Raw genomic sequence first — 25,216 nt, forward strand, 5'->3', positions numbered from 1 at the left:
TGAACGATCGTAAAATGTAAAAGAATGCAAATTTGCACACTGCAGATAAGGAGAGAGAAAAAAATGTTTGTCTGTTATAAAGGACAAACGAGTGCAAAATTAGTGCTAAAGTTCTCACGACAAACGCAAACGATAGAGTATACACGCGCGATGCGCGAATTAACCAGTCAAAAATGCAATAACTGCAATTTGTCTAGATCATTTGGCGAGTTCATTTCAGGGAAATCTTAAGATAATACAGCTATTATGTTCTTTCAGTTTTTCAAATAATGAGACTTTCATTAGTCAATTGATTCTTTTATTGTTAAATGGCGATCTGGATGGTAACCAATTGTTGGTTTTAAGAACGAACAGTGATTTTGCTGCATAAAACATACAAAGTAGTATTTATTACTCCTCATTTCAGCCATTTTATTTCCATTTAACTGTGAATGGATAAAAGTGGAACAATAACACTTAATATCCTTACGGTTTATATTCCTCGATAACAAATTGAAACGATATTAACTTATGTTGGAAAATACCGAAAACACGCAGACAAAATCTCGACAAAACATAACAGGCTAGTTATTTGCAATGTCAGATGGGAAGCAGTTTGTCGTCGGTTGGAGCATGACAGTCATTTAACGCGTTAGTAATGACTTCAGTATTAACAAAATTAGGGCAAGTGCAGTTTTTGTTCCTGACATAGACGGGCGTACTAACGCCCACGTCCGGTACGCACACCTATCACAGAGCCTCATATAGGACGCATGGTATTTCATTCTCTATTGTAAACGTTTGTTGACTAAGATAAAATAAGATTGTCCATATGTTTGTTATTATATAGTACAATATTGTTAGATGTGCGGAAACTAAACTTGCCAATTTTAACAGCATAGAGATAGATAATAGTACATTAACTTTGTATATCAAAAAATCGTAACCAAAGGTCTCTTAGGAGGTCAAGTAGTATATTTATCTTTATTATGATAGTTTTGATAAATTTACAAGCATCAAAACTGACTGTGAAAACATTAAATGGTTCAAAATCAAATGTTTTAAACAAACGAAGACAGTAGTTTTGGATTGGTTGATATACTACCAGATAATAGCAACTACGACTCGAGGGATATTCATGAAATATTTTAGAAAAAATTAAAGATACACTACTGATATTAAGTACGTTGCCTTAAGAATGTAATGCTAAACAATAATATTTTGAAAGATCACTAGCATTGTTTCAGAGTTTTAAGTTCACGAGCATTTTACGATGTACTATGTGAGTTTTGTACAATCAGCTTTAAAAACAGATGTATATAACCATTGGTAAAGTTATTATTGATGATAGTTTGAAAAAAATAAAGGTTTGGGATAGTAGTAAAAGAGTTCATAGCAAATTTGAATGACCAAAGGATAAGCGATAGTTTATAGTGTTTGTAGTTAGTATTAATGCAGCAGATTACAAACGTATAATTAATGGCATTGTGTCAAAACTCGGTTATGTACTTATCCAGAATTTATCAAGTCGTCTTGAAGTTCATTTTTATCAGTTTTCTAATAAGGTTTCCTCAAGCTAATGCATACTTTATTCGGAATTGTTTGGATAAGAGTAAGGTTGTGCACACAAACTGGTTTGAACCACCATTAAATTAAGATTCTACTGACCGTTTCAAGGCGGTACCTAACAATCCTTAATAAACACACCTAGTTTTAATAAAGTATATATGTACTGTGTTGTTTGTTGAGTTTTGTGTTGTTATTCCATGTTTCTTGTTTGTGATTGTTTGTTTTTGTGTTCTATGTCTTTGGCGTTTAGTCTGTGCCATAAAACGGGGTTCTTGTTTAAACGTTTTGCTACTGAGCTTGTTTCTGTTGTGTTTTCATACAAATATTGTTATTATTTCGTTGATATATTCGGAACTTTTAACAAAATGCTCTTGAAAAAATGAAGAGTATAGGATAACCACTCTGCTTACTCGTTTAAGTAAATTATTTGCTCCTACAATAAATCAAAGGCTTACCAGTTACGAACAAAAGAACTAAACTTTTTTGTTTGTTCATCGATTTTAAGAACTTTTTTGATTCGGTCTGGCGTGCAGGTCTCTGATCAGGTCAAAACTTGTTAAATATATTGTTAATGAAAAAACTGTTATCAAGAATATGTATCAAGGTTTCAAATCCTGTTTAATTGTAAACAATTATATTTATAAATATTATACCTCACATAAATGTGTCCCTTCTTTATATATATAAACACGATCGGTCCGTATATCACTGTATTTTGATGAAAATCCAGTTTTATGACGTCAGCGGTCCATATTATATTTTTGGCCGGTCCGGACCTCGCCAAAATGTAATATGGACCGCTGACGTCATACAACTGGTAAATGGCTTGCTATTTTCACAACGGCGAAAAATTGTCGCAAGTAAACTTACTGGCTTTATTCAATAAAACAAATTTAAATCGCTTTAAAAATATTGAATTATAATAAAAAAATGTTCGGTATAATATAAGAAATATTACACACTAATTCGGGTCATATGGCATTATAAGGACCGGTCAGTCAGCCCCCGAAGGTGAATGGACCTCGGCTAACGCCTCGGTCCATATACGCCTTCGGGGGCTGACTGACCGGTCCTTATAATGTCATATGACCTTCAGTGGTGTGTTATATTTCTTAATTATTTTGAATGTGGACGTGTTAAAGTCAAGGTGAAATTTTATCAACGGTTTTGTATTCTCTTTTCCTTAACGATTTAGAGCATCATATGTTGAGTTAAAACAACTCAAGCGTAAATATCGACGATGATATCCAAGATGTGTATCTCAAAGAGAGAGAGAGAGAGAGAGAGAGAGAGTGAGAGAGAGAGAGAGACAGAGAGAGACACAGACAGAGAGACAGAGAGAGAGAGAGAGACAGAGAAAGCATTAAATTTAAAGGCGTGTTTTTCAAAAGAATAGAAAATTTGTAACCGCCAGCATGACATTTTAAAGAAAAAGTATGATTTATTTTTTTACTTTTACTTTTTTCAACCAAAATAATATTGCCGATGAGTTCTACTTACTTTTGAATTGTACACACTTTGTAAATGAAAGAAGGATGTTTTACCAGCTTTGCAAAGTAATTATAGAAATATCTTATGTTTCAATTTACATTAGCACTAAAAGTTTAAGGAACCCACCAGCAAATCAACCTAACCGATCTGTTATAATAGATTTGTTATTCTAAGTGCCAATTATTTGTGATAATTGGTATATCTACCTCTATTTACATGTTTATGTGTTGAGCGTAAACAAAACTTGAACTTAAATCTCTATGAGCGATATTCACGTGTAAGCTCCATGTTGTACACAGATCTAGTATATATAAGTCAATGAAATAGATCTATTATAAATAAAAAATCGTTTATATATGTCTTTTTGTACATCAGAAATTTGAATTTTATGAGATATTATGAAGGAATTTTAGAACACATTTAAAAAGTGCAATTAAGTATTATGTAGAGTAATACAAAAACGTAAACGAACATTTAAGATTCGACCCTTTACATTGCCTGCATGCCTTAATTTGTGAACGGTTTTGTCGAACACAAATTAAATGTTCAACCGCTCTAGGATATGCATTTATCAGCCATGAAGAACAATTGGCACTTCTTATCTTATCTGCAAACTCGAAAGACTTGCTTCCTGTTCAATTGGGGTTGAAAAAGCGTTTAATGTTGAAAGGCATGCCTTTCCGCGAAAGGCTCTGTCATTGTATGCAGCATAAGCATAAATTAATACGAAATATTCTGATATGATCAAACCGTTATACAAATTACTTAAAATGTAAACTGAATGTATGGTTATATAATAGCAAATCTGGTGCTGCCCTAATCCCCTCATGATACATTAGGTAATATATATAGACTTTGTACTCATTGACTGTCTGCAAGTTGCACCTCGCAAAACCTTATCGCTGGTAAATGTGTGTCACACAAAAGAGGCATCTAAGGACCAATCATCTTGGTGTGATAATATGATAAGAAACAAGGAAGTCTTTGGAATATTTTAATTCAGCTTTAAACTTTATCAAAGCCATATTAGAACTATGGTGACACTTGATGTAAAGAACAAGCCATTGAATCATTATGTAGGATTGCGTTGTTTCGATTATAAGTTATTTATATACTAATACAAGGGGAGAATTATAGGGACAACATCTATGGCACAACATGTGGCGAATATTCTTTTTTTTAATGCTCAGCGCTATTGACACTAAACAAGACCCACACAATTACCGCCTCGGTGTAGTCAGCAAAATATGCGGTCCCTGTGGATGGAGGGGGGGGGGGGTAAACTTGGCTGATAACGTACATACGGACTTTGAAACTAAATCTAAATATGTTTCATAATCAAAGAAAGTTTTAAAAATTCTAGACATATCTAAAATAGAACTATTACTAAAAATTCGGTATCATTCTTGTTTAAATGTTTCTTTATTCTACATTTTAACTCGATTATAAATGTTGTCACATGTACAGTTTTGGGGTTCAGCTTAATAGTTGATATACATTCTATTACAGTAATCAAACGCCTACATAGATTTCAGATGCTATCACTACTGTGAATTTTAAACCAGTATATTACAATTTTAATGCACCTATTGACATATAAAAGATATCTTCATACATCGTTACACGTGTTAATTTTAGTAACAACCGTTTGCAAATGTTACATGTATACGCTCTATTTCGTTGGATTTATTAAGCCCCATATTTCACATGCTTACTTTAATATTAAACCGACAAGACATCAAACAATTGACATAATAGTAAAGGCGTTGCATTTTTATAATTAAGTGCTCATAACCTTAAGAACCTTTTCCAACAAACGCTCTTGGTATTGAATCATTTTTTTCAGAACACCCAGGAATGGTATTTCATTAAATAACCTGATTAAAATGTATAGATGGAATATCAGAACAGAACAGAACAGAACATTTATTGTTAACTTGAACATATACAGTTCATCGTTGTTACAATAACATAACACATGACATGGCAATAGTTGATAAATGTGAGAGTGCATTATACATATATACATATATAAACTATCAATGATTTCAACATGTTAAAAGTTAAGCATTATTATTCAAAGCAGTATATCGTAGCTTAAAAGCATGTTCTGCAATACAAAGCTAGTTTTCGTAGACATGCAGCATTTTCCGAGTTTAATAATTGAATAAATTTAAACATGCTTGGTCTTGCATAGTAAAATTTAGTTATGTATTTTTTCCTAATGTCATTATATTTCGGACAAATCAAAACAAAGTGATATTCATCTTCGATATCATTATGAACACATTAAACACATTTATGTTGATTTCTTTCAATATTTACATATCTGCCTCTTTCAACATTTAACATATGAGATGACAATCTTAATCTAGCAATAATATTCCTAAGTCTATAGCTATGCAATTTATCTATATACGATGACATATGAATAGTACAGTTTAGTTCTACTGTATAACACTAGTGAACTAAATGAGTTTATATCATTTTTCCAATGTCCAATAAATGAGTCGATTAACCTTCTTCTAAAATTAGGAATAAAATAATCAATATTAATCGATTCCGGATATAACCATACTTCATTGAATCCTGCATTTTGTAATATAGTGCGTACATTAGAACACCAATTGTTTGAATTTGCGTTATTTTCCGCATCATATCGAAGGCTTTGCAATGTATTGTATAAAATGCAATTGTCTCTTTTAAATTGATACAATTTAAGAAAATATTTTACTATTCGTACATGTCTAGTAACAAACAGAGGGTACCGTCCTAGTTCATCATAAATTGCAGAGTTACTAGTGCTTATTTTTACACCAAGAAGTCTTTTCAGAAATTTTCTATGAACCCTTTCTATATTTTCATCTCTACAAAAGCCCCATACTTTACAAGAATAGCACAAAATTGATGACACAAATGAGTCGAATAAACCCAACATAATTTAAACAGGAATTTCTTTCCCACTAGTTATCGATGTGAACATCTTTAATTCAAAATTAACCTTGATCTTTACTGATCAAGCGATACCACTTATACAAACACAGGCTCGCATTTAATGGTTTGGCGATGCTCTAATTTTGGAAACATTCCGAATAACACGGAAATATCCGGACTTTGGCGGATTTATCACATGACAAAATGCATTCTTGGTGCGGATTTTTTTTGCAACTATTTTAATCGTTATAAAGTTCTCAGCTTTCCCCGACATGCGTAACCACGGAAACAACTATCTAGATCTTGATCATTGTAATAGTTATTCAGATTATTTTGATATTGCAGTAGGTCTTAGACAAGGGGAGATAATGTCACCGATATTGTTTTCTCTATTTGTAGAGGACTTGGAATTGTTTTTTGCAAAATAGAAATAATATTGGTTTAGAACTACACGATATTTGTTTAATTTTGTTGTTATTTGCTGACGACATGGTTGTATTAGGAGAAACCCCAGAAGATTTACAGATGTCATTAGATCGTTTACACAGCTATTGTAATAATTGGGGACTAGAGGTTAACATAGCAAAAACTAAAATTGTTGTATTTAGAAAGAGAGGTGGTGTTAGGCATAATGAGAGTTGGTTGTATGGACATGACATATTGGAGGTTGTAAATGATTTTAATTACTTAGGTGTTACATTGAATTATACTGGTAGTTTTTCCTTAAATACACAGACAGTGTATGGTAAAGGATTGAAAGCTCTTAATATGTTGTTGTCAAATTTAATAAGATACGAATGTAAACCAAAAGTAGCTTTGCAGTTATTCGACGCATTTGTAGCGTCTACTATTACTTACGGGTGCGAAGTTTGGGGGTTCACAAAATCATCAGTTGGAAAAATTACATTTAAAATTTTGCAAAGCTATACTTGGTGTTAGACAGTCAACTTCTTATGTCGCTGTATATGTTGAACTGGGTAGATACCCTTTATATATTAATAGGTATGTACGTATTCTGAAGTACTGGTTCAGAGTCAAGAATAGTAATAATATAATCATGCATTCTGTAATAAGAGATGTTTTGTCAGATATTGGTGTTAACGCTGATAACTGGTTTTATAAGGTTAAAGATTTACTTACACGCTATGGTTTTTATTATGTATGGTGTAATGATGAACAAATTAATGAAAATCATTTTATAACTATGTTTAAGCAACGCCTTGTTTATGAATATAAACAACAATGGTACGCAAGTGTTAATGATCAAATAAATGCCTATTCAGTTAATCGGTTAATTAATCGGTTAATTAAATACATTAGCAATTGTGTGTTAAATATCATATATTCATTATTGCCTCATCTTTTTAACTATTTTATTGTACAAGTTACGATATTGTATTCGAGTTTTCTAATCGATGTTTCTGAGAAGTAGTAATATCTAGCTCGAAAGAATTAGTAAGTGGCTACTTGAATTCAAGGATATTTTGATTGACTTTTCAAGCCGAAAGTTCAATTTAATTTGAATAATTGACATAATAGCGATAATTATAAAGAGGTGTCTTGCGAGTCTTGGTAACATGATCAAAATTTGAAGTAAATGAAGGCTTAGTAATAGATATGTATGACCTTACCTATATGCTACATTTTAGGATTTTAATCTAAATAACCATTTACTACTTTTTGTCATAAGATAACTAGTGTGTACATGTGACCTCAGATAGCATTTGTGTGTCAGAACGGTGGAAACGTTTAACAAAAATTTAAACATGTATGCCTTAAAAAAAAATATAATAACTATTGTTTTCTATAAAAAGAAAGAATAATTTATGGACAACATTTTTATTAGATTCCTTATAAATAAAATCAAAAAATAAATCTAGATTCTAGAAAGTTTCATTCATAGTCGTAGTCATAGTCGTAGTCCTCTGCATTATCTTCCGCTCCAGCTAAAAGTGAAGAAAATAAATTGTGATAATTAGTGCAACACATAGTCACACAGTCACACATAAAATTAGTGAAATAAAAGTAGTATGATCAGTGATACATTGTCTTACTCCTTTACGCCTTAACACACGCCGTTATAAAATGATGGTTATTCTATCGTTTTAAACAATGTGTATGATTGTAACCATGGAGAACATACTTTATGCTATTAACAGCAATGCTTAAGATAAAACTTCAGCCTATTGTAATAAATGGCTCTGAAATCTGTAAAATCAGTTACTCACCAGAACACGTTGCATCTGCTAGAGGCCCTGAGACCTGGTCAATGTTGGCGTAGTTGTCCACAGGGAAGTAGTATGTTTCGTTAAACGATCCTGCCCTTGGTGATGCCACTGGTCCCAACTCCAGTTCATTTGCATAATCCCCAACGCCGACAGTGTAAATGGTAACACTAGTGTTCTTCAACATCTCAGCTTGCGCGATTGTCCTGTTGACATCATCGCTTTGACCTTGTCAAACATATTTTAAAATATTTGTGAATTTCATTGTTAGATGGTATTTACTTTTACGAGTAGCATAGAAAATCATATTTTCAAAAGCACGGTACAGATCGCCGATGGCGCAGCCTTACATTCCTAAGCCAGAGTGTGGATAGATAGTTGCCGATGACGCAGCCTTACATTCCTACGCCAGAGTGTGGATAGATAATTCTTTCAGATTGTTTGGTTGAGGTTATCATTTTCTCTTGTTTCAGTTAAAACACTTAATAAGCAGTTATCAAAAAGCAATGAGTGCATCTATATATTTCAAATAGTAACAGCAATTGTACAAAACTAATCAGATTGAACAGTGGATGAATACATATGACAAATTACACTGGTAACAATAAACTGAATCAAATATTTGAAAGGCAAATATTGTAAAAACAATACTGTGGCTTTACTAGCAGGAAGTTTTCAAGAGTTCCAGCTTCTTTTATTGTATTCAATCTCCCAATATCGAAGATCATTTCGTAAAAATATCCGTTTTTGTTGGCAATGACATTTTACGTCTTTTATATTAAGTGTTGTGGTATATTTCATTTAATTGTTTGTATGACGTTTTTAAACATATATAAACCCTATCCTTTTTGCACTATGTGTCATTTACACTCCATGATACATATGTAAATTCGAAACAACAAAATATTCTCTCTTTTTTCCTAAATTTTATAGAAGAAGGATTGTACACGGTTTTTCCCACTACATGTACAATTTACAATAGGAAACGGATATTTACATTTAGATTCTTTCGTTTTGCCTCTGTTTTCCCTTTACCTTTATTGCTGTGTATTTGTTATTAATATTTTTAGTAACATATTATCACGTAAAATGTAGTGGAATATAAGTATACTACTATGTGAAGATGCATTGCTCATCTTGCCACATAAATTGGCCTAACATTTTTAATTAAGTGTACATGACTTGATTTAATTGTATACATTTTCATAACATGAAAGTTACAGTTAACACCGGCAAGGATAAAAGAATATGTTTTACCATCAGACAAAAGGATTAGGATACGGGAGGCGTTGTCCCTCATGCCGTTAGCGGCTGTGAACATGGTTTCTCGAGCCAGTTGAAGACCATCGTAGGTCTTTGTGGCTCCACCCTCGTAACTAGGAGATATAATTATGATTATTGTTATTAGCACAAAGTATGTGTCGATACCCACGCATTACGTAAATCTACATTATCTTCTGTGACATCTTCAACTTCATTGCAACCTTAGAATCGAAATGCAGCTGCTAAGATTTCCTTCGGTTCTTATACAAAAGTTGTGAATTATTTCCCTAGGAAAAACTACAAACACTGGTAGTTAAATCACTGTATCATTGTCATTTGGCATAAGGATCAATTGACAAAGGCACACAGACAATATAAAGGAAACAGGCATGACTATTAAAATATCTTTTATTATTTAATTTTTGGGTTGTAATTGTTTCCAACGTTTACTTACGTTACATTTTTTATAGCGTCGATCATTCCTTGTGAGTTAGTGACATATTCGTTGAGGTTAAACACAATGTTTGCAGTATCGGCAAAGAACATGAGGCCAACGCGAGTCCTGTCCGCGGGGAACTCACGAATAAGATTAATCAAAAATTCTTTGGTATTATTGAACCCCTCAATTCCAACACTCCCGGAAGAATCGATAACAAACAGGAGATCGATAGATTTCCTTATGCATGCTGAAAATTAAAAAAAAACAAAGTTAACAACGGAATTAACGACATCATTGTTAACTTTAAATGGGGAACTATTGGTGGTTTGCACATATATTAAAATAAAACAAGTACAGCTGGAACAGTTGTCTCTACTATTGTCAACTTTACTGCAGATCATACGTGTATCTGTGAAACTTACAGAGCAATATTGAAAGTTATCAACAATGACGTTAACAATCGGCCCATCATGTGATAACTAGTCATTCATATTGTGACTTAACATCAATATTTCGACTAAAACGCCAAGGGTGACTATATTTTTTTTATTTGAGAAACAAGAAAGGCGAATGTATTCTTACTGCAATATGGCAAGGCACTCCACTCGAAAAAGCTTCCAGCATTATCACAACTCACGATGGGGTTCCCGTGCATCTCAAACCTTTCCTTGCAGACGTATCTTACAGCCGCTTCATCTGTTGTGTTGCAGAGTCTTTCGCTCTGGTTGTACAGTTTGGTTCCATTGCAATCGCAATAATCAGGTGTACAAACGCAAGAGCTGTCGTTGCAAAGGTGAACAAGTTCACGGTTGCTGTTTGGAATTACGGGGAAATCGCCACAGTCTGAAATCATTCCATCATTGTAAATGTCAACATTTTAACAAACGGGAAATAATCATTACCTGGGCATTTCCTTGACCGATCCATGATTTCACATTTTTCGTTTTAAATGAAATTACTTAAACCACTGTTGGCTTATTGCGTTTTCACCAGAATGCAAATATACAATCATGATTGCCGTATGTAAAATTACAAACGTTCACCTTAAGGTTGATGCAGTTCATCCAAAGTTTAAACATAGACAAAAACAACTTTTTACCTTTCTCACAAAACGGACTTGAACTCCACTCTAGTGATGGTAGACAGGTAGAGTTTTCCAGTCCAATCATTGAGAAGTTATTGTTGCAAACATATGTAGCAGTATCACCAACAAACAATCCGGTCAGTGAGGTAATCGTGCCATTGGCGATACTTGGTGGATTCTGACAGACTAAAATAAAGAAACGAAAGCTGCAGACATATCACTTAGAACATAATTATAACAGCATAAACTTATACCTCTTATTAATGTTTAATAGTTGTATTAAACCGTAAGTGGGATGTCTTTAATCATCTCTTTCGGGTAAAATAGATACGCGTAAACGTAAAAGCCACACGTTTTAAGTATAGTAAGCGATTGTAGACGTAAATTGCAGAAAGGTCGAATGCCGTAAAAGATAAGCAGATACCCCTAAACCTCTTCATAATCAATCTATGTTTACTTGGATCACATCGGGGTTCCTGAGTCCAAATCCCGTCAAACTGGCATGTGATTTGTTCACCGCCAACCATAGCAAACCCAGGCAAGCACGTGTAAGTGGCATTTGAGCCAGCAACTAAGCCTTTAGAGTCTACCATTGCATTTGCAACTGGTACAGGCGGAGGGCACACTGGAAAAAAATGTTTCATTAAAAACAAAATATGAAGCTAAAAATGTCTGAAAAAGTAATATGCTGCAAATATTATTGCAATCAATTGACCGAATACAATTTAACATCGATACAATAACTGGATCAAGAAACCTTTTGATTCCGAATCTGATGTATTCCTTATTTTTTGCTATAGATATTTGTTACCTTAAAGATCAATGTCATAATTCTTTAATATGGCATGCAACACAATAATGTTTCAGTTGAGAAGGACGACAGACTACAAGATCAAAACTAACCAACCTCTTATACACTCAGGCAAAGGTCTGGACCATTGGCCATCGCTCTCACATACGATTGAGTCATTATCCTTCAAGATGTAGCCCGCATTACACTGGAAGGTTATGACTGTTCCGGGCAAAGACGTTTCTACAAACAAAAACAAAGTGCATGGCACATTCATATATCCACATAAATATGAATAAGTGTACATCGATGCAGATTAGGCGTGTTTAATTTCTTCAAATCAGTTTCAGGGCCTTTCAAACTGCAAAAGTTGGTAGGGAGGCCAAACATTTAAACGTTTAAAAAAATCATGTTTTATTTTGTTTTAAGGAACACTCTTTTTCAGGAGTGAAACATATATCCTTTATGACGTGTTTTGGCGGGTAAGAAGGAGCAAACCAAATTTTAAAAAGATTATATCATATTTTGGATAATTAAGCATTTGCATACTTCCAGGAAAGTCTTAAGGCAACATGTTTTATATCAAAATGCCCAAGATAACATAATCAACAATGCAGTGTGGATTATTGATGATATCTTTTCAAATAACAAAAATATTCAATAAGATAATGAAAAATGGTCGATTAAATTCATTTCCTAGTTACAAAAAATAGTAAGTTGCAATATAGAGTGCGAAAAATAGCACTCAACATATGCTTCTATGCTGATACTCGTTCGGAAAACAACAGAGATGTGATGCGGATTTTTCAATACGGCGTGCGGTATTTCCACATTTGAATACTGAATACACGAAGAACAAAATAAAAAGACATAAGAAAGTGTTTTAAGGAAACAGTTCATTTACGAGTCGCTCCGCAAAAACAACTTGAATGGTTAATAAAAGTCCGGCTGCAATAAAGTAAATTTCATAATGGTCTGGTGGGGAAATCAGAGACCGTCAGAAACATGAAAAAAATTACACTTAAGCGGCTTCCAATATGTGATGGTACTGATCTTGTACATCTACACGAGCACAGAAAAGTTTTTGTTGACATTGTGAATATGTACCAAGAAGTAATATTATTGGGGATAAACTCATTTACAAGCCTAAGGTAATTGTGTTATCATACCAGGTAGAGGCGGAGCTGTTACAGCTGCCACTGTCGTCGGTTTCATTGTTGTTACTGCAGGGGTTGTTGCTTCCGTCACGTTTGCATTGTCGGTTACATTATCCATTGAATTGTTTCCGTCTGTAGAGGCTGCTGTAGTTGTCACTGCCGCTGTAGTTAATACTTCAGGCGTGGTTGTTTCGGTCTCGTTTGCATTGTCTGTGACATTATCTAAGGAACTGTTTCCGTCAGTTGTAGATAATGAAGTGGAATTGGCAGAAGAGTTGTTATCGGTACTAATACCTCCGTCAGTGGAATTATCAGTTTGCTGATTGCCATCAATTGCAGTTTCGTTTGCCCCTTGTGCCATATTATCCTCCTCAGCAGATTCATCAGTGGTATTATTTTTGCCGGTATTGTCTGTCGTATCTGTAATATTTTCACCGTCGGTACCGTTCAATACTTCAGGAATATCCGTAGTTGTTGTAAAAGTATTTACATCGGTGGTTGTTGTGAATCCTTCTGTTGTTGTCGTTGGTTCTTCTGTCGTTGTCACTGTTGGACTTTCCGTTGTTGCTACAGTTGTTGTGGTGGGAACAACGGCCAAACCGTTGTCAATAGTTGGTATGTTCTGGCATTGCACAACTGCAATAACGTTATTCAAGCATTTAGTGTACTAACATAAGTGAACGACACCAACATTAACATTAAATGTAACTAAAGCTGTGACAAGAGTCAATCACATGGGCAAGTGTTTGTTTGTTTGTTTGTTTTATAAGTGAGTCAGCAAGCATCAAACTTTTAAGGATAAAAAGCTGCTAAACCTATATGGTCGGCTAGCGAATATACAGACGAAATACAATGGGTCAGTTGTTCAGAACATAAATTCAATTCAATAACAACGTTGTTAACCTTCATGCCATTATTGCTATGGAGATTTATCAATAAACACCTGATATAAATTTAATTCTAAGAATAGAATTTGAGTATTTTAATTCGACTGTAAAATTAATAGGCTGATAGAACAAAATGGAATCAATAATACATGTCTAATGATGGGCACATGAACGATTGTCTATACATACAATTGACCTTTCATGAATCAGCAGTATTCTAAGAAGGTTTAAGCCTGTTTCAGCTGTATATGTATTGTTTAAATGTAAAATCACATCATAAATAGCTCACCGATGTTAACATAAACGTTCTGGACACTCGGCTCATTGAATATTATTATATCGTTAAATAGGCTTAGCTTGCGAAGCACTACTTGTATGTGTACGTATACGTATGTACTGAGCTTCATGTAATGTAGGAAACTGTAATACACGTAAATGTACACATATCAGAAGTAGTTCATGATCTCTTTGTTGGTTTAATATTAACGGTTACTTTTCTTGCAGACTGGGATTTCGCTCCATTTTCCATCTCCGTCGCACTCGATGGTTGTCCAGTTTTCGAACTCAAATCCTTCATCACAGATGTACGTTACAATCGAACCAGGAGACGTATTGCCTTTCTTTACGTAAGACCCGTTTGAAATGGTTGGAATATCTTCACAAGCTTAAAATATAAAATGACATGTATGATCAAAGCAAAGCCATGTAGACATAGTGTAAAATTCAATTAAAAGGCGATTTCGATATTACACACACTGATTTTTTGTCACCCATTCATTCTTCAGTTAAAGATTAACCTTCAAGTTCTTACTTTTTTTGCATGTTGGTGGAGTTGACCAATCGGGGAACTCATCGCCATTGCTGAATGCGCACGTGATCACCTCAGAACCGTTCAATGTATACCCAGCGTTGCATGTGTACGGAACCGTAGAGTTAACGCCCTTTGTGTACACCTTTCTGTGGTTGCCATTTTCTATCTCTGGCACCGATCCACACACTAAAAGGTAGGAAACGTTGATACATTTGTCTGCTGCCAATCGTATAAAACTTGTAAAAGTTACCCAGAATTTATATATTGGTCGGTTTGATTATTTAAAGACTGAATTCATTGATAGTGAAAATGCTGGTTAACTGTTACCAAACAAAAACGAATGAACCAGTGTTAAACAAGTTTATGGCTGTTGATTATCGTGTTGAACGAGAGCTACCAAATACTTAACTTCGTTTTACTGAGTTGTTTCTCTGACATGGTTGGTCCATATATATTGAGCTTCATTGCAGAAAAAATGTTAACTAATAAATAGTACGTTGTTTACAAGTCTGTTTTAACCAAATTAACAAGGGATAACGTCATTGTATATGTTATCAAATATTATGATTACTAAGTCATGTTGCCATTGTTCTTTTTTTGACAATTTCCCGGGTAAACCATTTAAGGTTTTTGATTGGTCTAACTTTAACACGTCATTTGCATTTATATAAAACTGAGTTATTACATAATACATAGCATACCAGGTATGCATGTAGGAGTAACGCTCCACTCTGCTGAAACTTGGCAGGTCGAATAATTCTGTCCAACCATTACCGTTCTGTTGGAGCACTCGTACGTGGCAATATTTCCCACCGTGGTCCCGGTAAACTTCACCACTGATCCGTATTTTATTTCCTTTGGTTCTCCACAGTCTACAAAAGAATCAATTTGATGATGTGTTTAAAACAAAAATCAATTTACGTAAAACGCTTGAATAATTACATACATATGGTAAATATACTGGTTTGATAGCCAAAATGCTCCAAGCTGTTAATTCAGTCTTGATCTTATTTGCTACAAAGGGTGTTAATCCTTGCATGTTTCGGTTGTATATCTAGAGTGCTCTCTTCTGCCATCAATTTGGTGCCTACATGGTCGACAAATGACAAATGACAAAGGTTATATGTTACCAATAGTGCAATGAGGCGCATCGCTCCATTTTGAAGTGTTCAAGCAAGTGATATTCTCCGAACCAAACAGTTTGAAACCAGTGTCACATTCATACGAGGCTGTTTCCCCCTCTCTTGTCCCCGACATGGCAACCATGGTTCCATTTTGGATTGAAGGCGGTTGGAAACAGTCTAAAATGATTGTTAAACAAGTGCAATTACTATTGATTATTCCAACTTTGCATCAGTGTTATATTCATGAAAACATTAAGATATGTTTTGAAGGAGTTAAATATAAGTTTTTTTTATAAACAAATGATTATGTATACTCTCACAAAATCCGTACAAAAGAGCAATTTATAATCTCACCGACGACACACTGCGGTGGGGTGGTCCAGGAAGCCGAAGTCCCGTCCTCGTCGGCAACACATGTGATCGTCTCCTTGCCCTCCAGGACGTGCCCGGCGTAGCAAACATAGGCTACAGTTGAACCGACTTCCCGGCTATATTCGGCTTTGTGACGCCCATTTGCTACTTCGGGAGCATCACCACAATCTGAAACAGTCACATACATTATACGTATTAGTTCAACGAAAATGTCCAAAAAAATGTCATTGTTTTATTTTGATATTAAGAAATTTATATTAAATTTTATAGATACAGTTGTTACAAATGTGATATGAATAAACAAGTTTATACATCTGTTCCGTACATGTTTGTATATGCCATCGTATTACATTTATAATATCACGAGTCATGTTTGACTATTTCTTATATATATTGTGTAGTTTATTTCATTGGATAAAGTTTCTTCTTCTATGCATACACTACAGTGCATATGTAAATCTTTAAAAATATCGTTCAACTTACTTCTCAATGAATAAAACATAAAATTCGCTTCTCTGGACTTATTTTATCACTAGGCCTAAAATAATACATTTGGTTCGGGTTACCCGACCCTACCTACCGAATAGGCGCCGACCCTACCGATTTTATAGTCATTTTGAAAAAAAAAGAAGAAAAAAAACAAGAAAAAAACAACATTTTTTATTACTTTTCAATATGTAGTTTAAAACCTTAAATGCGTATACAGATAACTTTAATGATGAAAATGACATTCTTATATAATGCCTAAAAATAAAACAAAACAAAACCTACCCTACCTTTTTTTAAAAGGATGTAACCCTAACCAAACAATTTTTTAAGGCCCTACCGCCCTGAAGGTCAACCAGTTGTTCCAACCATAAATACTTATACAATAACGATGTAACTGCGCATCTGTCTTACGGACAATATTACGGCATTCTGGTGTCTTGGTCCATTCATACACAGGCGGATAACTGTCAGGAACCAGCGCGCATATCACCTTAGCATCTCCAAACATCGTGTACCCCTCGTTACAAACGTAGAGGACGCTCGAGTTTGCCAGGCTTGTGTTATAACCGTACGGAGGAGCAAGGTCGCCATTTTCAATCCTTGGTGGAGCCCAACATGCTTAATTTGAAAATTGTTACGCTTAAATTTTATCGTTGAAGACTATAAAAGGTTGTTTTTGATATGAGTTTGGTCCAATACTTCATAACAAATCGATTTGTTTTTAAATTAAGCCAATACCTCACGATGTTAAAATATGTCAATAATTATTACATAATTATTTAGAGATATAATACATTACTCACTGTGTAGAGGACAAAACGGATCCCTGATATGATGCTGGTCCTGTGCGTAATCCCAACAGTGGTAAATCCACGCAGGGCTACCGGCAGAGTGGTGGCTACATTCTAAATGTTGTAAGTTAAAAGTAAAAAGGTATTTGAAGCTGATCAGAAAATTAGAATCCTTCTCAGACTTGAATCAAGGCAATGTCAGAGACGCTGCCGCTATTAAAATCGCCAAGTTTATAATACGTTCGAATGTCTTTGAAGCGTGTTTTTTCAGCGTTAAATATGGAAGATCCCATATTTTTGTAATGATAATGTACATAGAACATAAATTGTGGTAAATCCGTATATAAAAAGTGATTGGTCAGTACACGGATGATCGTACTTCACTAACTGGCCAAATGTTTTCATACAGCCTTGAACCGCAATACAAAAACATTCAATACCTTAAATATTCCATTGCTATACGTGCTATCAAGATCCACATTTTCTGCTCTAAACGATTTTTTTTCGATAGAAGCGTAAATATTGTTCATTATGAGATATGCCTAGTTACGGCACGAAGTAAGCGTAGGAAAAAACCGAACTCACCAGAAATTGCTACAAAGCCTACAAAAACGGCGAAAATGACTAAAGAGTTCATCCTCGTACTGTTGCACAATGACCTGCTGTGAGCACTGCTACTTCGTACTGAGACGTTTTTACCAACTTGACAATGACTAAACTACGCACAAAGATAAGGACCTTCTGGCATCTGACCCACAGTGGCCTATGGGTGCACTATTTGGACGTATTTAAGTCTGACAATTGCAAAGACTAAGCCTTCAAAGCTAGATGTGTAGTTTCCATTTGTGTACAACAACCTATTTTAATTTTTTTTTTAGATATTTCGGGAGTTTTTTCAACCAAATACTGTATCAAAGCAAAACAATAAAACGCAGTAGGTCGTTATTGCGTAGGGGTCAATAAATAACGATGATTACAAAAGGAAATTAGAGCATCACCTTGTATTCATTTAAACTTGTCAAAATAAACTTAATTGCAAATTGATAAACATATATAATAGTTTTTAACTTATGAGATTGAGTAATAAAATCACATTAGTATCAAAAGAATTAATTGATTAATATTATTGAGTCTTGTTTTTCTTAGAGCTTTGAATATAACCCAATTTGTATATGAAATGTTCTTATAATTATATATATGTAAGTATGTCAATGTCCTATGTATTTGTTGAAACTTTTCCATCCAATCCAATATCTTCATTATGTCCTAATACAGAATATATAATCTGATTTTATGGAGCAGGATAAATGCTCATCTTTTAACAAATATGTATCAACATAGATCCATCACGTTATTTCAAGCTTTGAAACGGTGAATATATAACCAAACATTGTTTAGAAATTGAGCCCACTCAAACGCCCAAATCAAACATTAGCACGCACAGGGCTGTGCATCAAATTCAACGGCGTCATTTTCAAAATGAAGTTACGTGCGCATAGAACGCTTTTCCCTAAAAACACCCTCTTATATCCTTTTTAGCGCATATTATAAAAAAAATGTTTTTGGTTCTAGTGTGTCTTTTAAGCTGTTATCCTGAACGTATACGGCGTAAGAGTCATGAGTGCGAATTTATTGAGGGTGTGTATAATTGCAAACAATATATATTAAAATAGACATTGACATTTGGATATTCGTGGTTTTTTCATGCAAATATGAAGATTTTATAAAATGGTTTGACTGACCTATGCAACCAGGAGACAGAGTGCAAAAACCACGTCAAATCTTGACTGAAAATATAAACGACTAAAGCTAATTCATAAGCCATGATATTGTTATAATCCTAATTAAGATATTAATGAAAATTTTGAAAATCTATTATAGGTAAGACTATGAGAATGAAATGATCGAAATATATAAAGATAAATGGGAAATGGGTAAGAAAAAACCCCAACAAAATAGGTATTCTGTACCCGGTATGTAGGCAATGACTGTGTCACTGAGGATATAAGCCTACTTCTGTTCTATATGGCATAAAAATGAAATTCATATATGCGGCGAAATTTGTCAACATTTAAATGTACCAATTGAAACGTCGTCACACCAGCATCTTGCCCGTTGCTAGGGTAAAATGGTCCTACTTGATATAATAATGTTCAATTACTTTTACAAGCCTTTTTAAATGACACAAGCTTTCAGGGTATAAGATGAACCCATTCGATCTGGCTGATAGTTTTGGCTAAAGTTTTAAGTAACAAAGTTATTAACTCGAATCATGAATGGCCAACATTCTTTAGGCCTTTTGATATTATCTGACATTTTTAAACTGCAGTTAATCATAGATAGTTTATGCTAGATCTTTGTTAGGAGTGGCCCCTTTTATAAATCTAAAGAAAAGAAAATATTTTAGGTAACCATAAAATGTCACTAATTTTTTAAGGCCATATGACACCAGAGCAGGAGTCCATCCCTTTCAAACTACTGTGATTGTATGACCATATGGACTGTGCCAGGCCTATATTAAGTTGACGGGATTTACTGTAACATCGTATGTCACTATATGAGGAACACGGACAATCAGGCCTTCTAAGACAACACTGGCAAATGTATAACGCTATTTTATCCAGTGCACATAGGGAGACTATTAACTTAAAATCAAGCTCTATTTCTCTCTAGATAAATATATTTAGTTGAATAATTAGTTTCGAAAATGTCAGCCGGTCTTACAACTAGGTTACGTAAAACAGATAAGATTTATCTGTACTGAAATTACCTGTGTTGAAAATGAGAGCACAGGACATTTTTATCAAAATTTAAAAGTCTATTAGCGTACGACAGCTAGATCTTATCCCAAACTAACAATTTGTACGGAGCGAGACCAACAAGGCCAACAGATCCTTTCAGTGAAAAGTCTACTCAATCTTGACTGGGTCGACTGATCATTATATACACATATTCTCCATCCACACGGAGATCTGGTTATGCCAATTTGCATGTAACCAAGTACACCAACCAACTACGGACGCACTTCCGCCTACAGCTGAATGTTACAAAATCATCATCTGCCGAAGAAATCAACAAGGGATATAAACATTCACTTCCAAATCAGAATTAAAACTAATTCGACATTCACAATTGTGTCACAACAAGAAAATTATGCAAATACCATTCCATCTCTGTTATTCAGACAAACATAAGCTGTAATTTCAATGCCAACCAAAAGGTTCAAACATATTTAAAGGTATGTTGGGTGAGTGTTGTGTGATAGCAATAGTTGTTGAAAACCTGTCTGCTCTTGACACATTTGCACTTTCGGTGTCTTATCAAAAGTCATGTTATTTTAAAATGTTGTTTTAAACAATGTATAATTCTTTATACATAATTTTGACATGTTTAAATATGAAAATATTCAAATGCTGAATGTTTAAATAGCCGTTCTTTAATAAACCCAAGGTGAATTCTGATACACTTCAGATTTGTCAATCTACCATTCAGAAGTTGCATTAGTTAATTTGAAACATCCCGTTGCAAATAACGATGATTTAAAAGTCTTTCCCTTCTTGATGTATGTGACGACGGAAAGGTATCTTATTACGGAATGTCATTTGTAAATTACTGAAAATAAACAAGTACATGTATTCAATTATTAATAGATAACAATGTTTGTTCTACATGAGGAGATGTAAGTTTTACGAGGCAAAAACTTTGTTGAAAGTAAAGAAGTTTTTATAACTTTTAATTATGAAAGCAGAGCAGAGTCCAAATGAAAACAATTGTGGATTGTGCAATTTTGGTGGTTACTTTGTTGTTAGAAATATATTTGATTTTTTGTAAAAAGGAAAGCAAAAATATGACTCAATATTTTCCAATTTACTAGATTTCATCAGAGCCATGTCGCACGATTGCTCAGGGATGGTCTAACGCATCAAGCTTACACATATTCATATTGCCGATATACCAACCGTTTGAATTTCAAACGTATTTTAAAATGACAACATTTCTTTAAGTTTGTTATTTTTTTTCAACTCGTACTACGCAAAATCACGATGCTATGGATAAGCATGAGACATGTATCAACACTGTGGTATTAAGTTGTTTTTCTTTTGAACGTAGTTTTACGTATAATTTTGAGTCCTTTTTGCGATCTACAGAAAATGGAGCGAGCGCTGACAAAAATAAATCTGTTTATTAAATGCATTAAAAGCTATTTAATGACAGCTAAGTATATTTTTTGTTTAGAATGGCGCGCAAAATTATATGCGAACGTAACGTCATTTCTGGACGATCGATTAGGGAATGGAGAGCGGGCTAACACTTTCTCAACAGTGTATTATTTTATTTCACTGATAAATAGTATATTTTATCGGAACGCATATAATTAAATCGCCAAAATTGAGGGTGCCCCTTTAACTAACTGCAGATTTTACTCCAATACCAATTCAGTAGCGAATAGAGTTTTAGTATTGCACTAATACCGCACTGATAAAGGTTAAACTCGTTGATCTTTTCGTCTGGTTCAAACTATTATAACTTCCCGGTCAGTCAAGTTTTTTTTTACTTTCAATTGTATTCAATTTTATTCAAGCTTTTAATCAGTAGTTCATTTGCATGCACAGTAAACTTTCAATTCAAGTCGTTTTTTTTTCAACATGACACCTGTCAAGTAAGTACTCTTAATAAATCGCATTGATGTGTTTGAATATTTAACAACTACTATAGAATAAATTGATATTATATAGATATAATGTGTTTATTGTAAGGCTCGAAAAACAGCGGTATTTCCAAATTGTCCACTAAACTGAGTTGTCACCAGCCACGAGGGAAACAATGCAGTGGCGGGTTAAAACATACAACACAATAAGATTATAGAACATTTTGCTCTACACATGTTGCTTTACAAAGTGGAAACATCAATGTCGACTGCTTAACATGGTTAGACCAGGCGCCATGATTACGAACAGTCTCAAGTCTGTGTCAGACTGAAGTGGCAAAACTGCAAATCTTCATTTCATTGTGACTTTCCTTCTAGTTAGATATTGGTTATGAAAGTTCCTGAATTATAGTGTATTGTTTGTATTTGAAATTGAATAATTGTTTGCATCTATGTTTGTAAAACGAATGTTATAAATACTATTCTGAGTCTGAGTCTAGACCTGTACTTGAGACTGTCTGTAATCACGGCACATGGTCATGGTGCCCAGCGTCACACTTTCGTGTAATCTCTCTAACCAATCATTTATGTTTACCAAACTGTGTCAAGCACTGCATTGACATAACATCTTTTCTGGATGTGATCAAGAGCCATATCGTGTATGATGTGTATGAATTTGACCAGCTCTGTAACACCATTCAGTTCAACGTTTCCATACTGTATAGGAGCATTCTATATCTCGACAGTACTCGATCAAAGGTCAGATCTCTGTATTCACTCAGGAGTTATGACCAAGCAAAATATGGCCAAGTTCACTTCGCCTGCTCTCAAACTTTAGCATGTATTGCTTTATCGTTACCGAAATTAGTATTTAAATGTTAAAGGCTAAACGTTAAATACTTAAATACTATCAGGAACAAATTCGAATAAGTTCGATCAACAGTAAGATCCCACAAATCACTCTGGAGGAGATGGAGTTATAACTCTTGAATTGTCAATATTTGACCATATTCACTTGGACCCCCTTTTGTTCTTTCGTGGCATTACCAATCTTCACCAAACTATATCGCAATGTTTCTACCTGATTTGCAACATTCGCATTTGAGCTATGGACTTGTTTTATTCAAGTTTGACGTTCTCTATATATACTACCTTATGTGTTAGAATTTACTAGTGAAATATCGCTCAAAGAGTTCTTAATTCAACCGCAAATATTGAGTTTAAAATTGGTTTGTTTCTTCAAATATAGCCCTTATGCTTTAATTACATTTAGAGTTCTGTCAGTATTTGGTCGAAAGCTTTGAACCAATTTAGTTCTGGTGCACAAACAGCTTGGCCAACGCAAGACTTACAACATCGTTGAACTAATATTGCCCAAGTCCCTTTAACAGTGGCACGATCTAACATCGGCCCTTATCGGCTTTCGCACCAGCCAAACCTGAAGTAGGCCATTCTTTCACACTGGGTCCTACTGACCTCAATAGATCAAGTCATACGCAACACTTACGCGCCCTGTTTAAGATTACAGAATTGCAAAACAAGGATTTTTCGTGCGTGCTGCCCAGTGAACGACTTAAAACTTGCTACACGGCATCATTCATGGCGGGTTCACTTGTTGCAAACGACATTGGTGTTTGTATATTTGTGTGGGCCAATGACAATCGAGGGTTTTCCTTTTTTCTGTGCATTAATTTAACGTCAATCGATTCTAACGAATGCACAAAAAATGTTTAATAGAGTATAGTTCAGTCCGTCTACTTTTCAACCAAAACTTACTCGTTAAACTTGTGTCAGTAGTAAAAGGAAGCATATACTGTACTTGGTGTTTGCATTTTTGTGTGGGCCAATGACAATCGAGGATTTTTCAATTTGTCTGTTCATAAATATTACGTAGATCGATTCTGACGAATGCACCAAAAAACACCAAATAATTTACAGTCCAATTTTGGCGATCTACAGAAAATAGAGCGGGCGTAAAAATTGAACTCTTATCATATACTCGGAAGATAACAGCTAGGTCAAACGTCTACACAGTTGGAAGCCTGTATGCTGTTGCGTTAACTTCTTCTTGTGGGCAATTAAAAATAATAGATGTTTAATACACTATCGTTAGTCGTGGTTGTGTATTCACAATTCTTATTTACTGTGACGTTGAATCGTAATTCCTATAAATGTAATGCTCTGTGACTGTACCAGCAGCTATTGCGAGGGTTGCTCTGCCGACCAATATAACTATAGTAGATGTTGACATAGCATCATGTGTAGTTTAAGGGGTGGAAGCGTCAATATTGAAATTGTTTATTTATATAATGCCAAATATAGTCCTTTTGGCTGTCTTCCTCAGGTTGAACGAGACATCTCTCCGTTGACCCATCCCTCGGGTTGGGCGAGGCATGTCTTCGTTGACCCATTCATCGGGTTGGGCGAGGCATCTCTTCGTTGACCCATTCATCGGCTTCGGCGAGGCATCTCTTCGTTGACCCATTCCTCGGTTTGGGGAAGCATCTCTTTGTTGACCCACGCCTCGGTTTGGGCGAGGCATCTCTTCGTTGACGTACCCCTCGGCTTGGGCGAAGCATCTCTCCATTAACCCATCCCTTGGGTTGGGCGAGGCATCTCTTCGTTTACTCATTACTTCGTGTTGCAGAAACGGACAGGGTGCTGCAGAAACGGCAGGAGTGCTACAGAAACGGCCAGGATGCTGCAGAAACGGCCAGGATGCTGCAGGATCAAATGCTGGTCCTCATGAGGGCAGAAGGGATCAAATGCTGGTCCTCATGAGGGCAGAAGGGATCAAATGCTGGTCCTCATGAGGGCAGAAGGGTTCAAATGCTGGTCCTCATGAGGGCAGAAGGGTTCAAATGCTGGTCCTCATGAGGGCAGAAGGGTTCAAATGCTGGTCTTCATGAGGGCAAGAGGCGGCTATCGAAATAGAACAGAAAGCAGGACCCTTCCATAACTCTTAAACTAAAACCCTAACACAGTAAAATTATACTGACATTGCATTTCATTCTATCACATATTTAAACTGGCTGATTTCTATATGTTTTCCTAAATAGGTTACAAATACTAAAACGTTTATATTTTTGAATCAGTGCTTTGGTGTAGAGCTTGTCTCCTGAACAAGATAAGGCCATGGGATATTTTATGCTTCAATGATTGT

At 34.8% G+C, this 25,216-nt stretch overlaps 1 protein-coding gene across 1 annotated transcript; it reads right to left on the reverse strand.

Annotated features, from left to right (window-relative positions):
• Positions 1–7,823: 7,823 nt before the first annotated feature.
• On the reverse strand, positions 7,824–24,685 carry LOC128210839 (sushi, von Willebrand factor type A, EGF and pentraxin domain-containing protein 1-like). Its single transcript, XM_052915195.1, has 16 exons — positions 24,405–24,685; positions 17,026–17,213; positions 16,108–16,293; positions 15,760–15,930; positions 15,331–15,501; positions 14,630–14,815; positions 14,312–14,482; positions 12,944–13,567; positions 11,892–12,017; positions 11,442–11,609; positions 11,000–11,170; positions 10,483–10,743; positions 9,916–10,147; positions 9,456–9,574; positions 8,202–8,426; positions 7,824–7,919 (listed from the first exon to the last, which is right to left on the reverse strand). Exons 1-16 carry the CDS (start codon positions 24,683–24,685, stop codon positions 7,867–7,869), a joined length of 3,333 nt encoding a protein of 1,110 aa, XP_052771155.1. The 3' UTR covers positions 7,824–7,866.
• Between the last annotated feature and the right edge of the window lie 531 nt (positions 24,686–25,216).

Source organism: Mya arenaria, chromosome 12, assembly GCF_026914265.1.
Source record: "Mya arenaria isolate MELC-2E11 chromosome 12, ASM2691426v1".
NCBI lineage: Eukaryota > Metazoa > Mollusca > Bivalvia > Myida > Myidae > Mya > Mya arenaria.